Source organism: Convolutriloba macropyga, chromosome 3 (genome assembly GCF_964194025.1).
Source record: "Convolutriloba macropyga chromosome 3, txConMacr16.3, whole genome shotgun sequence".
NCBI classification, from domain to species: Eukaryota; Metazoa; Xenacoelomorpha; order Acoela; family Convolutidae; genus Convolutriloba; species Convolutriloba macropyga.
This window is the reverse complement of record NC_134470.1, coordinates 44,611,262-44,628,790: the sequence shown is the minus strand read 5'-3', so window position 1 is coordinate 44,628,790 and position 17,529 is coordinate 44,611,262. Positions and strand designations below refer to the sequence as shown.

The window sequence follows — 17,529 nt, the reverse complement described above, 5'->3', positions numbered from 1 at the left end:
ACAAAATTTAGTTTTGCTTTTTATGCGAGCAGTAGTACACATCATAAACAAGCGAGCAGAGCAATGTGAGAGCAATGATTTCAGATGCTATGTCCATTGAAGGTAATGATTTGCAATTGTTAATTAAGACAGCTGACTTTGCAGCTAAGAAGCACTCTTTCCAGAGACGCAAAGACCCTCAGAAGTCGCCCTATATCAATCACCCTATTGGGGTTGCAAATATTCTGGCTCAGGAGGCAGGGGTCACTGATATTTCTGTATTGCAGATAAGCACTCATTGTTCACATACTGTCATTTCTGTATATAGATCAGATTTACTCAATTTGTACGACGATTTCTTTTTGATAGCCGCAAAGCAATAGCTTGGGCTATTATTGGCCTTCTCTTGGTTTTAATACAATTCAAAGAATTTGAATTGTATCGGGGCCGTCTTTTTAAAGATATGTTCGCCAATTTTCATGGCTTTTGAATTCGAATTGGAGAAATGATTTTGGTCACCCTGAAACAGTAAAAGTGGAGCGAAAAAGAGTGGTTTTGGGGCGTGGAATTTTGTTACTCTTATTTTAAATTAGAGTGCCAAAACGGTGAGAAAACGAAAATTCGCTCTCTTGATTGTAGTTTGTTGTTTACACGCGGCAATTTGGCATTGATTTTTTCTGTTTCTGGATTTTTTTGTTCCGGTTTTCTAGATTGTTTTTCTAACCAATCCTTATTGTTTTCTGTTAAATAAGTTTTTTGTTTTCTGTTAAGTAAATGTTTTGATCTGTAGTCCAGTGCTTGTCCTGCTATGTTTTAATTTTGTCGTCAACAGTTTTGTTACGACCATATGACGTCACAATCACTTCAAATCTGTTTTTTGTTCATTCGCGTCATGGATAAATTATTACCCAATTTCTCCTTGAGTATATATGATTGGATTTCAAACAGATTAATTTGCTAGATTGTTGTTGCAAAATATTGTATGTAGTGACTCACTGAAAGGGTAAAAGAATGGTTGCTTGTAGAAATAGATTGGATGGTTGTTGAATAAAGAGCGTTGAGAGATTGAGAAACAGTTGGTTCATTTGGACTGTTAAATAGATAATAATTGGTATTGATAGGGATCCTACATCGAACCGGCATCTGAAGAAAATGTATATATCTGACAGAATCTTTTTATGGATGGAGAATTACGGAGTTAAATTTGTGACATGAAAAGCAGGAAAGTGTTTGAACAAGCTAACCTTAAAAAAACAAAATTAAAATAGGAGATTTTGATGGACATTTGCGAAGTTACATTGGTAACTCAACTCGATCAAACGTTGATAAAGTTTTAATTATGGTCAACAGGAAATTATTTCTATTTCACAGATTAAGCATGTCCTAACTTTTATTCTATAGTATCCGGGCTTGACTTTCAAAAACCCATTTATCACTCCGATTTAAGTTCAAATAGGACGAGTGAACAGAAATTATTCAAATTTATTTACTTTAGTTGTTTTTCTTAATCTTATTTTTGTATGTTTTTCCTTCTCAGAAATAATAAATGGCAATTTCACAACATGAAACAAAACAATGTCAGTGAAAATTTGAAGAAAATGGGCAAAATTCTTTATATTGCAGAAAACCAAGCCCTTTAATCCAAGCCCTTTACTACATTGAAAATACGAATCAAGTTAATGCTTGTTTTGATTCCTGAACAAAGTCAATTTCTCCAAATTCAATGAGCAATCGGTATTCGGAACTATTGCATTCAAATTCAAGTGGGCATACTTGCTCATTTAAACTTAATTTAATTATAAAAAACAGGTCAATAAACAACAAAGTGACAGCTGCAGCAGCTGCTACAGCGATTGTGACAGCTATCCGCGACGTTGCCCCTGCGATAGTACACCGAACAGATAATTTCCAGCCTTTCAATGATGGACCAACAGAAGATTTCCGAGTTTTTCGGGAACCAATAGAAAGCTCGATAGAGTTCGCTCAAGTTCCAATAAAGGCAGATTAGCTTATATTGAACTGCCTTTGCAATGCGGTGCTTTGAAGTTTTTTCTTCGGCTGTTAGCTGCACAGAGAAGCACACTAAACAATGCCTTTCAACAATCGACATTTCGGCGTTAATCGCGTCGAGTTATACAAGTTGAAATTTCAGTAAGATTTATTTGTGAAGAAGAAAATTTAATTTCTAATGTCTTCAATTAATCAGTTAGCTGAAAATTTAAGAGGGGTTATTAATCTGAATCCGTGTCGTGTTACGATTTCAGCACAAACTCGAAATGCTGAGTTGGACGGCTAAAGATAAATATTGGTTTCTGATTCCAGAAGATAAATTTGGGTTTCCAACTGCAGAAAACTGCTGGACTGGTGATAATCAAAGGTAAGTTTGGAACACAATCTGCGATACTCTGAAAAAACTTTAAAAAACAGGATCAAATTGATCCAACATTGGATGCTGGCAATCGCAAGAAATATTTCTCAATCATAAATTGGAGTTTGTTGGCAAGCCATCATATTTTGGCCAGACAGCGATCGGACTTAGGCAAAAATACCGATTGTTTAGTGAAGCAATTTTTAGCGTTAAATTTTCATCGAAGAGCTTTTGCGTTGAAATGATTAGCACAGGGCTGAAACCGCTCACCAATGGCTTTTAGCTCTTGTGTAAGTAAACATTAACAATCTTGTGTGGTGACTGACAAATATTTTGTGTACTTCGATGATTTGATAGTGTAGAAACAGATGGAAAAGAATTAATTGAGAACTTTAAACATAACTTCCAATGTATTCGAAACTTTTACATCCTTTCGTTTGTTTGTTTAAGTCATTTTTTTCTACTAAAGAACAGAAAATTTAAAATTTCTAAGCCGATTTGGTGAAGGCGTGCAATTTATCTTGAAAAATGGCCAAACCTAATAGCCAATCCTTCATTGTGTGTGACGCAAGTTTGTATGCGGCTGGAGTCAGATTACTTATGGAGGAGCCCCATGAGAGCTCAACAGATCAAAATAGAAAAATATGCATTGGTAGCTTTTGGCACTAAATTGTTATCACCAGCGTATTTTTTTAAGCATTCAGCCGGCCTTTGAAACCATTGAACACTATGTATGGGGATTTTCAGACAACCCGTTATTTCGACTGACAATAAAAATTTAACACTCTTCTCCAGCAGTAAGAAGCTGTCAGAATGTTTTTGACCATTTTTTTTCATTTAGTTCTCTCCTGGGACTTTTTTGGAAGCGCAAAAGTTGCAGCGGACTTTCCATCACTCACTTTTGTGGAACCGGAGGCAAAAATGAAACTCAATCTTATCGACATTATCCCAGTTAATGAAATCGAGATAGGAGTTTTGGCAAAAACAAAGGACCATTGTTTTTGTTGTTATGGAACCAGACTTCGTAATACATGCAATTTTCATTGATACTTTAAAAAATACTGATAACATTCAAGTTGAGGAATTTACAAAGTTGAAAGAACGTTGCATAAATAAACTCTCTTGAGTTTAACCCGCATGATTCGTACGATTCAACTAACAAAGTTATTGCAGTCGACATGAAGAAGTAATAAAAGCTTGATGAAGACATACAAGAAGATCTACAATTGTTGAAAAAAAGAACAAATGTAGACTACAACCCATACGAGATACAGAATGACAATCAACATTTTGGACAACTTTACTTGATAATAGTCTTTCATGCAGAAAATTCTTTGATCACTTGGTTAAGAGCTTCATATAGCAAATCTTTGTACCGAATGACTTACGAACAGATTAGATATATAGAATAGAAAACACGAAAATGAAAGGCCGTATTGTAATACATTTCTTGAATTTAGACGTAATTATTTTCCCTTTTTCGTAAAGTAGTTTCTCAGTTGATATATGAAACCGGGGAATTTCAATAAATGAAACCAAGGTTTCATAAGGAGTTTCTCATTCAATATGAAAACAACTGTCTTAACTTGTCTGCAGGCAACATCTCAAAACATCAGATACTACAAACGCAACTATCTCTTGCGAATTGAAGTACAAACTTGCTTGTTGATATGTTACTAATGGATACAATAGGACCAGCAACAAAATCTGGTGGTTTTTATACAACCTTACGGGAGTAGAAGTGTTCGCTAAGTATATGTTTGCTCAATCACTCAGTTCAATTTCCCTAAGTTCAGTTCACTCAGGACAGTGCAAAACAGTACGCAATTACTTAATCAAGTAATCAAGTAGTTTTTAGCTATTTTCATGTTTACCTACTCTACTTTTGACTGACTAAGGCATCGAATTCACGTCAAAATTGCTGAAATAACTCTCAACACTACTTGAGTTTAGACTAGAACATGTTACGTTGAAAGATGCACAAATAACAAGAGAGTTAGAGAGATCTCATTCACGTTTAAAAAGCTACGTGAACTTACATGAAAATCAGTTAAAACAGTGGTGTAAGCATGTGGACAAATCTTGCAATATAATACAAGTTACCACTCTACATTCGGTTGCCCTCCATGCCTAGTCTTTCACGGAAGTTTTCCAATAAATTCTGTAGACTTGAGATTTAATAGTGCTAACATTTCCGAACAGAGTCATAACTACGTCTATGTAGCGGACTTGTAATGCTAAATGCCAATATTGTTTAGGAGAAGCAAAAGGAAGCCTTGCTAAATTTTTTAACAAGTATCGGGATTAGTTTCATAGAAAAGCTAAAGCGGTTCCTTTGAAAGTTGCAGTATGCTTGCTTTTGAGCCCAAAACTCGCTAATGAACTTGAAAAAATCAGGTAATGTGGGTTGATTGCTCTTTGCTAGGTAAAAAAAAGATTAATTAGCAGTAATTACCTTGTAAGAAAAACTGGAACAAATCGCACTCCAATTGTTGACAGAGTTAGAAAGCCAGTAAAACCTCAGTACACTTTACAATATTTGAATCAAAAGATACGTTTGTCTTAAAACGTACTGTAGCTACATTTTTCTCTACATTTCTCTCAGTATCACTTTGTAATGCAATTATATAGCCGTGGGCAATTCAGTTTAGAAGCAGCTCAATAGTACCTTTCACAAAATTTAAATCCAGACACTAAAATTACATGCAATTTCGTCCAAAATTATTTCTAATTTATCTTATTTTTGCAAATTTTTTATAGGAAACTAAAACATTTTGCATGCTAGGCTTTGTACAGCATGCAGTTACCTTTTCGTCGATTCAGCTAAAAGCGGTCTTATTAAAAACGTTCGTTGCTCGATATTTTGATTTCGAATTTTTGAAGACACGCACACTGCCAGACGCCTCGGGGCTCAGCTGTCATCTCATTTCTAATCACAGCAGTATAATCACGTGAAACGCTTGTTTTAAACCGCTTTTGTTTTCGCCCCAAATACAAATGCATTTTTCTTTAGTTTATCGTTCCCCCACTTAATTCAAAAATATTACCATTTTCTGATTCATTCTTTTCGAACCACATTCTTAAACTGTCTTGTTTTGTTTAGAAGGACCACTTGACCACCCATGCTCAGTAGAAAGATTAGTTATTTTGAATTGGTGGTATTGAGTGTTTCAGAGCAATTAAATGATCTGTTATTCCGCTTGTAGTGTTGGATAATTTGTCACGTTTAATTCCCACTCGACTTCACCTTGGAGACATTGAACCTCAAGCAGCATTTTTATGTAGAGTTCTTTCGACCGTTTCCATGATACTGCAAAATTATTTTGCGCGCGTTTAGTATTTGCTTTATCACAAGCCTCCTAGCCAGAGACCAATGACGGACCAACTGTTATAATTAGAAGACTATGCTCCCAAAATGCGGGTTGGCATATAAATTGTGGAATAGGGAATATAATGTTTGATAGTTTTCTTCGATTGATAATTCGTAAACAGTGGGTCAGTTTTAATTAATCGAATAGTTTTAAACGTTATGAATATGTTTCTCCAACATTACAGATTTCATACCACGTTGACAAATAATGAACAACTTTTTTCCACAATGTTTTTGAAATGGAATCTTTGACTGGTTTCAACGTTAGCTTCTGTAAACCAATGGTTAAATTGGAAACGCATAGAATTTTTATTACCGATTCTCATGAGAAACTCATACAAATTTAAAACCAGTTTAAATTTGTTTCATTCCAAGTTTTTTGATCGATTCGTTATTCACGGTCATTTCTGGTAACTTTTGAAGAATGAAAATTAATTGTCAACAATATCGGAAAAGTTTTGATAGCTTGAAGTGCTGTCAATATCATTCGAAAATGAACCGTTAACCTTAAATAACATTTGATTACAATTGGAAACATCATCCACTCTCTAACAATATAACGTCCAAAACAATGATTGGTTAATTCTGTTTGAATTGCACCCCAGCTCCTACCATCTTAACTTTTAATATTGCCGCTGAATCCCAACCCAAGGTAGATAAATGTCGTTTACAAAATGGTTGCCAAGTTCCGAAGCTGCATAGTGTAAATAACACGCGAAAATTCTCGAGGTATTGACTTGTTAATAATAAATAAGCGTTCAAAGACCAGCGGCAGATGCATTGAAGGGCGCCCGCTGACAGCAAAAGCAAGAGAAAGTAGGTTTTCGAAAAAATGACTTTAGGACATGGATACGGCAGAGATGTCTCGTAGACAGCTACACCAGCTTCCAGGAATGCAACATAAATCTTTCACCCCTGATATTTTTTCTACGTTCAAGCTAAACATAGAGAAGTGAAAAGATTCTTACTTTTTACACATGAGTTCAAAGCTATACTTTACCTGAAATTAATTTTGTTCATTATCCTCGCCCCTAAACTGACAAACGCAAACACATTACATCTTTCCTTGTTTTGTGCAATAATCCTCTTTTAGAAAAATCTTCAACCTATCCTTTTGCAGAAACAAATTAGTTCAAATCGAGGATACTGACTTCAAAGAAAATATAATGATGAAAATGTCATACATGTTTAACGCTTCAAGCGACAAAGTTCATGCTTTCAGCTCCAACAAAACAGTCGATGACCAACCAGAATCAAAATTTGAAAAATCCTGATTGTCGATAGCCTGAGGAACAAAGTTGAAATTGAGTAATTACGAATCTTAAAGGCGTGATAAAAACAGAAAAATTAGTATGGTTGGTTTTTTCAGGACCTTATCCGCTGGAAAAAAATCACAAATCTCCAACTGGCTGAGCAGTAAAAAAAATCGCTTCTTAAGATAATTAGTTATAGTGAAAAAGATCATCCTAAAGTTACCCTACCGACCTCTCAGCTCAGCACAGTTTTTCCTTGAATGAGGGGAAATTACTGTCATGTCTTTTATCCTACAGGTGAACAAGCTTTCTCAGATTGTTTACCTTACTTACCTTGCAACTCAGCAGACAATTACTTTTTGTTAAGGAGAAATTACTCTTCTCTCTATCCTACAGGCAAACAAAGATTTCTTGGATTGGCCAACTGTGAACTTCATTTTGATTAGAAGACAAAAATGATTTCTCTGAAATATCTACTGTTTATATTAGTAATTATTTGTAGCTTTTTTGTAACATTATTGACGACTCACAAAAAGGTATAATAGAATTCATATATCAGCAAAAGTTTCTGTTAGCAGAAAAGTGTATTTAGGGTAATTTCTAGTGCTTTTCCTCCGCTTGAACACAAAATTATATCAGCTGTAGAAAAACTTAACAACGCTCTTGAACAACTCGTGTAGTCAACTAGTGCGAATTCGGATGCGACCTTAGACTAATTAAAATTATTCACAGTAGATTAACGTTGAATAAGTTAATTGAACATGTCAAAAACAGTTGATTGCAGCCACAGAGAACGTACAGGATTTGAAGACTTCATTTAAGATACACTTAAAAATGTAATGTGAGACAAAATGCTTGCTGGACAAAATTGAGGACCAGTCATCTTGCATTTGAAGCCGCAAGAGCACTCAGTGGGTGCTGGTTTTGCGAGCTCATTGGGTAACATTTTTGGTTCATGCGGAGGAGCAAATCAAAACGAAGAAGATATTGTATTGATGTCGTGTTATGTCAAATAGACGATGGATCGAAATTAAGGGTAAAGTCAACGAAAAAATGTTCATTATCCCTGATAAACTAAAGGATGTAATTAAAAAAATTGTTGAAACCCAAAAAAAACATTCAGGTCTTAATAACAGATTCCCCAATTTTGCCACCGATTCGAATAGATTCTTGACAGTTGATGGTTTGTAATCAAATCTTCTTCGCCCGTAACCAAGTGTTCTAAGAGCAAACAAATTTAACCAACTCGTTGCCTGCTCTGTTGGATGAAAATCAGAACATCAGTTTTTAGCTACAGGTTGACAATTTTGAATTCAATAATGACAATGGGCAATAAATTGATAGCAATGGCTCTACTTCCACGAATAGCACTTAAAGGAATTCTGGAATGATTAGTCAGTTGGCAAACAAAAACAAACGAGGGATTATCACTTGAAATAACAACAAATCAGCTATTAACATATGAAACAAACTTTCTGAGAAATTTGATGTTGTCGGAGACAGAATTTTCTTCACATTTGCAACCCCATTCGTTACAGGAGCAATAGGTCTCAATTTAACTGTACGCATGCCCAGTGAAAAGGGACTGATGGGCTTGCCTCACAATTTGGTTTTGAATTGGATTTCATAGCTATAGCTGAACTAACTCATAAGATTGCTCTTCTATCGCAATGAAATTGACAGGTGCGTAGGTTCAGCCAGCTTGTTTGTTTTTCTGGCATCTCATTTGAAACTGCTCGTGTTACTTGTTTGGGATCTCGTCTGATTGGCAATCTTTTTTGTGCTTTACAAAAATGTGAAATAAGATATATAAAACTACAACTGAAGAAAAAAGCACGAACATTTAAACGTTGGTAACAGGAATTGGATGATTACATCGAGATTCGAGATTAGATGACTACAGCTACCTATCTTGAAATTAGAGCTCACATGTTTTCTTTTCACAATGAAGACAAACACTCGTCTTAAAATAAGTCTAACTGACCAACATTTGCGTGCTAGGATACCAGTGGTTGACAATTTGACTCATATGGCAAAATTAGCACAAGCATGTCAACAATTTTTTGAGGGTATTCAGTTGAAAATGACAGAAGACTGAGTATCAAAGTTCTCATTTGACAAACTCGTTGAAGTCTAAGAACTGATGTTGCGCGATATGCAAACAATCCTTAACGGTCTCCCTTGCAAATATACGCAATCACACTCATGGAAAATGGCAATCTTAATTGAGATTGTATCATTGGTAATATTAATGATGCTACGCTTCTTGATTAATTATTCTGTTCTAAACTAAGGGAAACTTTACCTTATATTGGCGAAAAATGAAACAGGGATAACTCTTCGGTGAGTAATGATAGTCACAGACGAAGAGTATCAAACCCATTGTGCATATTATTGAGTGAAAGTTTTGTTATGAACAGCAACCATATGACTTCAACCCTCTTACAAAGTGGAACAATTCAGCATCTCCTAGCTCCCCGCATGGATATGAATTCATCTGTCAAGAGTATACAAACAATCTTTAACAACTCCAAATTACATCAACGAGCAACAAAACAAAAAAACAAACAATTTTAATCGTCATTAAGTTGAGCATAAAACTGCTTGAAAGGAAAATAAATACAAACAAGTTTATTCTTTTGAAAAAATGATCTTCAGAAACAGGCTTTGAAGAATTGCAAAATCGCTTATATTGTTTGCTACTGAAAATATTTTGACAATAGGGCATGAAAAACAAATTGAAATTTGTTTTACAACTGGGTCCAGTTTTGGTACAATTTTGGGTACAAAAAGGAGTCATTTTTTGGAAGAGGCGCATTGTGATGGTTGAAGTGTTACACATTTTGACCTTGATTATTTTTTATTGCAGTTGAAGGGGATTAAATTACTAGGTTGGTATTGGACAATATTGTATGTATTAACTTAATGAAAGAGTTTAAGAATTTGTGCTTGTGGAAGTGTCGAAGTGTGTCGATTAGTTGTTTAGCTAATAAAATTGGGAGGTTGAAAAACAGTCGGGATGTTTGGAATGTCGAATTGATAATTGGAATTGATTGGGATCTTGCACCGAACCAGCATCTGAAGTAAATAAATATTATAACACAACCATTTTATGGATAGAGAAACATAGTTAATTATTGGTTTTGCAACATGATTCGCGTGACTGAGTTTATTTTTCACGCATAGTAGAGCGAGTTTCTTGTTTATTTGCGTGATAAAGTGTTTGTTCAAACGTGGCCTATACATCACTATAAAAAATTGCTTCCTCACTCAAATCGACTTCTTCACCCTAATCCAAAGAGATAAGGTCAAGTGAGTGTGTGTCACTCTAATTGAAGGTTGTTTGAGAGCAGCTAATAGTAACAGAAGTAAGTGATGCAGATTCTTTTTCAAAATATAACATCTCAGCCTTTAATAAAAGGAATTTTCTTTTTTGGTCTTTCTTTTACTATTTTTTGAGGCTGCTGATCTACGAAACTTTTGCGGCTTTTTCAGCTATATTTCATTACTTTTCTGAACCAATTTTCCACTTTAGTTGGAAACAATCTTTTTTCCTCATTGATATCAATTTTTTTCGCTTTTTTTAAATTGCTCTCAAATGAAATTCTTGGAGGTTGAAAGTCCTGTTGGTACTTTTATGCAAATTTTGGTCTGACCAATATTTCTGTGCAAATTTTTGTCTGGAGGAACGAGATAAACTGGAAGAGCCCGGAGGGCATCAAGTCGATGAGTAAATCTAGAGCCTCACTAATTTCTAGGTTTGTCATTCACCTGAAAATCGGCAGAGTTGCAGCACTCGGAAGTTTGGGATCACCAAAAAACTTAATTTTAAGGGGGAGGGGTGAATGCTTTAGAGTATGAGCTACAGTTTGAGTTCTGTGTAAAAATGGGCCTATTTACAAACAAGTTGGCCTATTTTTCATCTTATCATTTTTCTCACGTTTTCAAGTGTTAAGACATCGAGATAAGTTTGAAATGATTTCTTATCTGCTGGTTATCACGCAGCCATTTTGCACGACACCGTTGAAGATACAGAAACGTCATTTGAAGAGCTGACCCTGATTTTTGGTCAGAAAGTCTGTGGAATAGTCAAGGAATGCACTGACGATAAAACTTTGCCTAAAGCTGAACGAAAGGAGAAGCAGGTTGAAACTGTGAGTAAAAAGTCGAGAGAGGCTAAATTGGTTAAATTAGCTGACAAGTTGTACAACCTTCGCGACATGAACAGAGCTACACCAGAACGATGGAGTGAAGACAGAGTGCGCGAATATTTCATTTGGGCCAAGAGAGTTACCGGACAAATTGAGGGAGTTAACGAGACTTTGGAAAAGGAGTTGAAAGATATTTATGCTTCTAGAAATATCTGATCTATTTCGAGAGCTCTGTACATATACTAAAGAAAGTTGTATCTCAGGCAAATATCTCAATTTTTTAATAGGTAGAATTGATAACAAATCATTAAGAGACAAGTGCTGAGAGGCTGAGAAAAGATGTAGCAATAACTGAAGTCATGAAGATTGAGTTTCTGGCATGTGTAGCTTCAGTCAAATCATTGGGGCCTGCTTTCATGCTTAGAGCATCACAGAATCAAGTTTAGAAGTTTCAGGTATACTGTAAGGTATACTGATTTTATTCTGGTAGTTCGGGTAGTTAGCTGCGATAGCTGAGAGGAGCTACTATTGGTCTTCTCTTGGTTTTTTTTACAACTCGAATAGGAGTATTGGTTTTTTTAGTTATTTTTACCGTCAGTACTCTCTGTTCAAACGGCGTTTTGCTTAAAAGCGAAACTAGTACAACTACGGGGTTAACGATTATTACTGAGCGAGAAAAGTTTTCTGTTCATGTGCTGCGTTGAATGAATAATGTAATGAATGAAGAGTATTTGCCACAGAATAGTGCAGACAGCTAAACGTTTTTAGTCGTTTTTCGTTGATTTGGCTCATTTCCTTTTGGTAGTAGCTAGGTTTAACGAGATATATAGAATATTATTGATAGAAGCTGCAATCATATCTTACCCTTCGGAATTAATATTAGTGTTTTTGAGAGTTAGTGTATTTTAAGGAGTGATAGTATATTAAGGAGTTAGTATATTTTGAGTTTTTGAGTGATAGTATATTTTAAGGACAATATCGGCTCAAATATCTCATTTTTTAAACAAAAAATGGCCTTTTTAGTAATTTCTCATTGTTTAATCTTCGAACGGGCTTTTTTGTAATCAATGTATATGGTAACGGTTTTCTTATTGTATCAGGCGTTCCTTTTCTCAGTTTTTCTTCTAATGTGTATTGTTTTATAAATTTTCACACATACATAAGTCGTTTGGGGTTTTTTGTCATATTTTAACATATTTTTAACATATTTTCTTTTGATATTGGTCTAGTTGAGCCTTTCTATACACAGTCAAGTTTTTAAAATTCAAAAAAAAAAATTTAGATGTTTAATGAGATTTAATAGTTTAAGCTTTTGTCTTAGCTGTCTGAATGAGTTCTTCCTCTCACTAACTGCATTTGCACGCGACGTCCCTTCTCACTCTCTCTACTGAATGTTTTTGATTCATTTGCGTGATGAGATTTTGGTCATAAGTGACTTACCTCACTCAATTGAATGACTTTTGCTCTTTCATTTGATTTAGTCATTTGAGGTCAAGGGAACTCATATGCGCAATAAAAGTCCCTAATAAAAGGCTTTCGCGGAGTGAATTTAAAAAAGCCTTATTAATGTATCGCTGATTGTTTTTTACATAGTTTTTTGAGCGGGATCGGTTTTTATTAACTTCCATCTATTTGTTTCTATCTTAATATCCGGTAATCTGCCGGCTATGTTTTCTTTTTTTTATCTATGATGATTTGATTCAGTTATTTTGCTGTGTTTTTGAGTTTTTTTCAAAATGTTCAATATTTTAGCTTTCTAGACTTTTTTAATTTCTTTTGTTTTCCCTTTATTTCATTTAATGTATTTTGCAATAGATTGTGTTCTTTTTTATTTCATTAAAGTATCTCGAACAGGAGAGAATTATCTGTTAAATTTTTAAACTGCTGTCACCCCAATATTGAATGCTTTATCTTGTAACCTAAAATTTAATTCTGTTTTGAAAATCAATTGTTTCCAGTTCGTCATTTGGCAATGGGTCTCTTTCGTTCAAGAGTTAAGTGCTTCATTTTCTTTTTGTGGTTATTTCGTGACTTTTTAAGCGCTGTCGGTTTTTCCAATAAATCGGCTTTTGTCTGTTTTTTTTCGCGTACTCTTCAAAATTTAACTCAGTTTCTTTTTGATATTATGGGAAACAACATTTTTTAAAGATATTTTTGTACGATTTCTGCATAACGTCCTAATTGACATTTTGCTAACTTGTATGATGGCAAGCAAAATTTTTCTAGTTACATACGAGGTTTTAATGTTATCAAATATTTTAGTTTTTTTTGTGCGCGAAGATTAATTTTTTTGATTTCAAAATTCATGGTTTTTGGTGATGATTCTATTGTTCGTTAAGGTTCAAGGCTTGGAGTCTTTTCTCGAATTCTTCCAGCTTTGTTTTGATTTTAATTGTGGAAATTTTTGTTACGACGCTATGTCTTCACGCGGACTTCAAATCATAAACTTTCAATCATGAGATTTTGTTTGGATTGCCTGTGTGACTTTATTGTTAACTCTTATTTGAGCGAGTTTTCATTGGCGTGATCAATTTTTTGAATGCATATGACTTTCTTCATTATCAAAATTACTTTTCCTCTCTCAAGTCAATTTTTGCTTTTCTATATTAACCGCTGTCAGCCTCTAAAAGGCTATTAATTAGGCGCTTTTTTAGTTGGTTTTACGTTTCGATCACGTTTTTCGTTTTACATAAGTCACGACTTTCACGTTTGACTCCTCTCTTACCTCACCCACTGTTTCATTTAAATGGATTTTAAATTCCTTCACACACTGAATTACGCAATGAAATGAGTATGGTGAAGGTCAAAAAAGCTAAATCAAAGAATTGTGATGATCCGATAGAGCCCTGTCATTAAGTCATAGTGCATTAGGTTATCGAAGTTCATTAGAGAGAATGCTAGCTGGCATTAGTGTTCAGCCTAATAGCTTTCATTTTAGAAGCATAATTCAGTATTATTTTTGAACCTAACTGAATATAACCAAATTTGAACACTTGACCTTTAGAAAAAAATTATGTCCATATCTATCTCCTTTTTCTCTTATTCTGTCTCAATCCCGATATAATTCAAGCGGGTCAACGCAGCCTATTTTACGGCAAGCGGCCGGCTATGTTTTTGAATTGAAGGAGATTAGGTCAACTGAGTTCATGTCACTCTAAATAAAGATTAAAGGGCAGCCATTAAAACAACACGTTATTTATAGAATTTCTGAATCAAAAGTTCTTAGTTAAAGAACCAATTTTGGTTTGATTTTTGAGACTGCTAGTCTGCAAAGATATCTGCTATTTTTTAAAATCTATGTTTTTGAATTATATAATCAGCGGCATTTTTTGTTCATGACATCCGTCCGGTATTTCACTTATATTAGTGGTATCATTGGAAAACATCAAAGAAATTAATTGATTGTTATGCTTCGTCTGTTTCGTTGAGTTATGCGTACTTTTCTCAATTTATTTCAAAAGTTTTCACCATTGACATCATTCTTGTTTTTAGTCGTTGGGGGTTGCTTAAATAGTTTGGTATGATCCTAATTTTCCTATTGTACCCTAATGTAGTCACAAATCAGATAATTTACCGCCAAATTATCTAACTTTGTTCACTGATTCATGCAATTGCGGCTGAAATTGCGCTGTGACGTCATTTTTGGTCTTAGATTATATTGGGGCGCTGTCAAATGATCTGTCCACGTTTGTTCAACATTACGATAGCAATGAGAAGTCAGACTAAAGTGGTGATATTAGTCAGGATAGAGTAGTAAAAGAGCAAAAGTGAGCAGGTTTGTAGCGCGATTTGTTTCAAACAACCTTCAACAAAAAAGTGATGAATTGATGTCTGAACAAGTTTTCGGTTTTGATGGAGAATTTGTGGTAATTTGACTTCTGTTTTCAGTCCTTTTGCTCTTGAGTGCTATCACTATGTCAGATATATGTTCTAATTGGGTCTGATTGCAGACGTATGAATCCCTCAATGGTCAGTTAATGCAATTTTTGGCTTTGACGGTATTTGCTGTCATAAAACGTTCGTGATTTTCTCATTAATTTTGGCTGTTTTGCCCGTATTTGTTTTTTTGTTGGCTTTACACTACTTTCTTTGATGACAGGTCTCATTGATTGCTACTAGGGCATAAGTGATTAAAATTGATTTTTGAATCACGTTAATACCTTTTTGTTTATATAGCTTTGACACTTTTTCAAAAATTTAGCGGAGTTTGTCTCTTTCGTATTTTGTCTCTTTATTGACAGGTCTCATTGGTTAAAATTAGGAAATAACTTTTTCGAAATCTTCTTCGTTAGTTCATAGTTGAAGGTTGCGAAGACTTCGACGATAATTGTTTCGAGAAAAAATATATTTCTGAGTTATGAGCTCATTTGTTCATTCTGTCGTCTTACGGCATACGTATCGTTACTGACAAGTGTTCTTGGTTGTCAGGGAAGAAGTTGATAGATTTTTCGAATTTTTAGCTAATGGATCATATTACTCTTACGCTATCCGTTTTCAAAAAAAAATTAGTCAATTTTTGATCTTCACCTGTTTTGTAGTGGGCTGATCTAGTGGTTTTTAATCAGTTGGTTGGCTTCAGTTTTAGGTATGCTTTGCTCTGGTTAATTATTTCAGTATATAGTTGATATACACTGTTGATATCAAACATCTCTTTTGATACCCTTTTCTACTTTTGTAATCTTGTTTCAATAGTTAAATGCAATTGTGTTGAATAGCCGCCGTCCGCCTCTCAGCTGCAATTTTAGGCGCTCTCCTTTTTGTAGTTCGCTTTACCTTTTGATCACGTTTTTTGTTTTTTATAAGTCACGATTTTCACGTTTGACTTCCTTCTGACTTTCTTCACTCACTGTTTTAACCTTATGGATTTTGTTTCAACCTTTCCTTCACGTATTGAATTACGTAATGTAGTGAACACGGTCAAAGTCAGAAGATCACAATCAAAAGAGACGGGATAAACCGATAAAGCCCGGTCATTAAGTCATTTAGAATTAGGTTATCAAAGTTCAATAGTGTTTTCTAGCTGATATTGTTATTAAGCTTATTAGCTTTCAGTTTAGAAGCTGAATTAAGTATAATTTTAGAATGCAACTGAAACTGCACGCCAGAATAGAACACTTGGACACGGAAAAACATAAGAAAAAATCGGTCAACTTATCTCTTCTTTTTTTTCTGTTTCTATTTCAATCTCGATGTGCATCAAATGCGTCAACGGCGGCTATTTTCTGGCAGTCTGCCGGCTATGTTATTATTTTTTTTTACAAGACTAGTTTTTAAGAAAAATGAAAATTTTCAATATTTAGGTTTTGTTCTACATTTTATTTGTGCGCATTTGGGGTCATATGCTTTGTTGACAGTCAGTTTGGTGTTGTTTGGATTAAAGTGAAATGCATGTCAATATTTGTTTCAACTCTTTAGATTGTAATTCAGTACGTGTCCCACTATATGTTTTAATCTTTCGCGTAAAAAGATCAGAAAATGAAAAAGAAAGAAAAATTCAAGTCTTGTTTATTCCTTGAAGAACAAAAAAATTAAGAAGTCTCTTCAAAGATTGATTCAGTTTTTCATGAGCTTTTCATTGATATTGCTTTCACATTTCTCCTCAAAAGTTAATCGAGCGTCCAATATTGGCTAAACAATAAATTTGTCTGGGTGCAGCTCCTAACCACCAAATAAGTATCGAGAGTTGGAACAATAATATTATTAAATCATCAAACATTGTGACTATTAAAGTTTAATAGTTTAAACAGGTTGGAAAAAGTTGATGACGTACAATATAGAGAAGGAGATAGACAGTTGTGTTTAATTGTTGCCATAAAAAAGAATCCATTTTGAAAAAGAATTCCAAAAAAGAATCAATCTATACTGATAAGTCTTTGACTCACCCAATGAGTGGGGAGCCCAAAACTTAATGCATCATCATACTAGCTGTAACTCAGTGGCGGGTGAAATTTGATTGCCCAGAACAGGAAGTTTTACCTCAAACAATTTTTCCAAGGAAACGAGTGCGATTGCATGGGTGATTGCATGCGTTGAACTGATAACAATGATCGTTTATGAACCAAGATTTTCTAATTAGATAGATACATTTTCACTTTTGAGCTAGTAGTAATTTCCAATATTGAGTTCATTTTGATTGTCTTCGAAACTTTTTTCCCCGCTACAAAAACAACAATTATGCAGCAGAAGGCAAATGGCGCAATTGCGTTTATCGCTTTGCAAAAAAATTGCTCAATTGCTACATTGTGAGACCAAGTCGACTTATTTATGATTGAAAAGGTAAAAGTGTCACGGAAAAGGTAAAAGGGATCTTTTCCGCTTGTGCCCCCAGTACGTTATGCGCCCCCCAGTTACAGAGCTCGTGTCATTACATAGTAAATCATCATGTGAAAATATGGCACGTGCGTCAGG

At 34.6% G+C, this 17,529-nt stretch overlaps 1 protein-coding gene across 1 annotated transcript; it reads left to right on the top strand.

Moving 5' to 3' along the window:
- The first annotated feature begins 81 nt into the window (after positions 1-81).
- LOC142337078 (guanosine-3',5'-bis(diphosphate) 3'-pyrophosphohydrolase MESH1-like) lies at positions 82-11,439 on the top strand. Its single transcript, XM_075386146.1, has 2 exons — positions 82-266; positions 10,972-11,439. Exons 1-2 carry the CDS (start codon positions 90-92, stop codon positions 11,335-11,337), a joined length of 543 nt encoding a protein of 180 aa, XP_075242261.1. The 5' UTR covers positions 82-89; the 3' UTR covers positions 11,338-11,439.
- Positions 11,440-17,529: the final 6,090 nt, after the last annotated feature.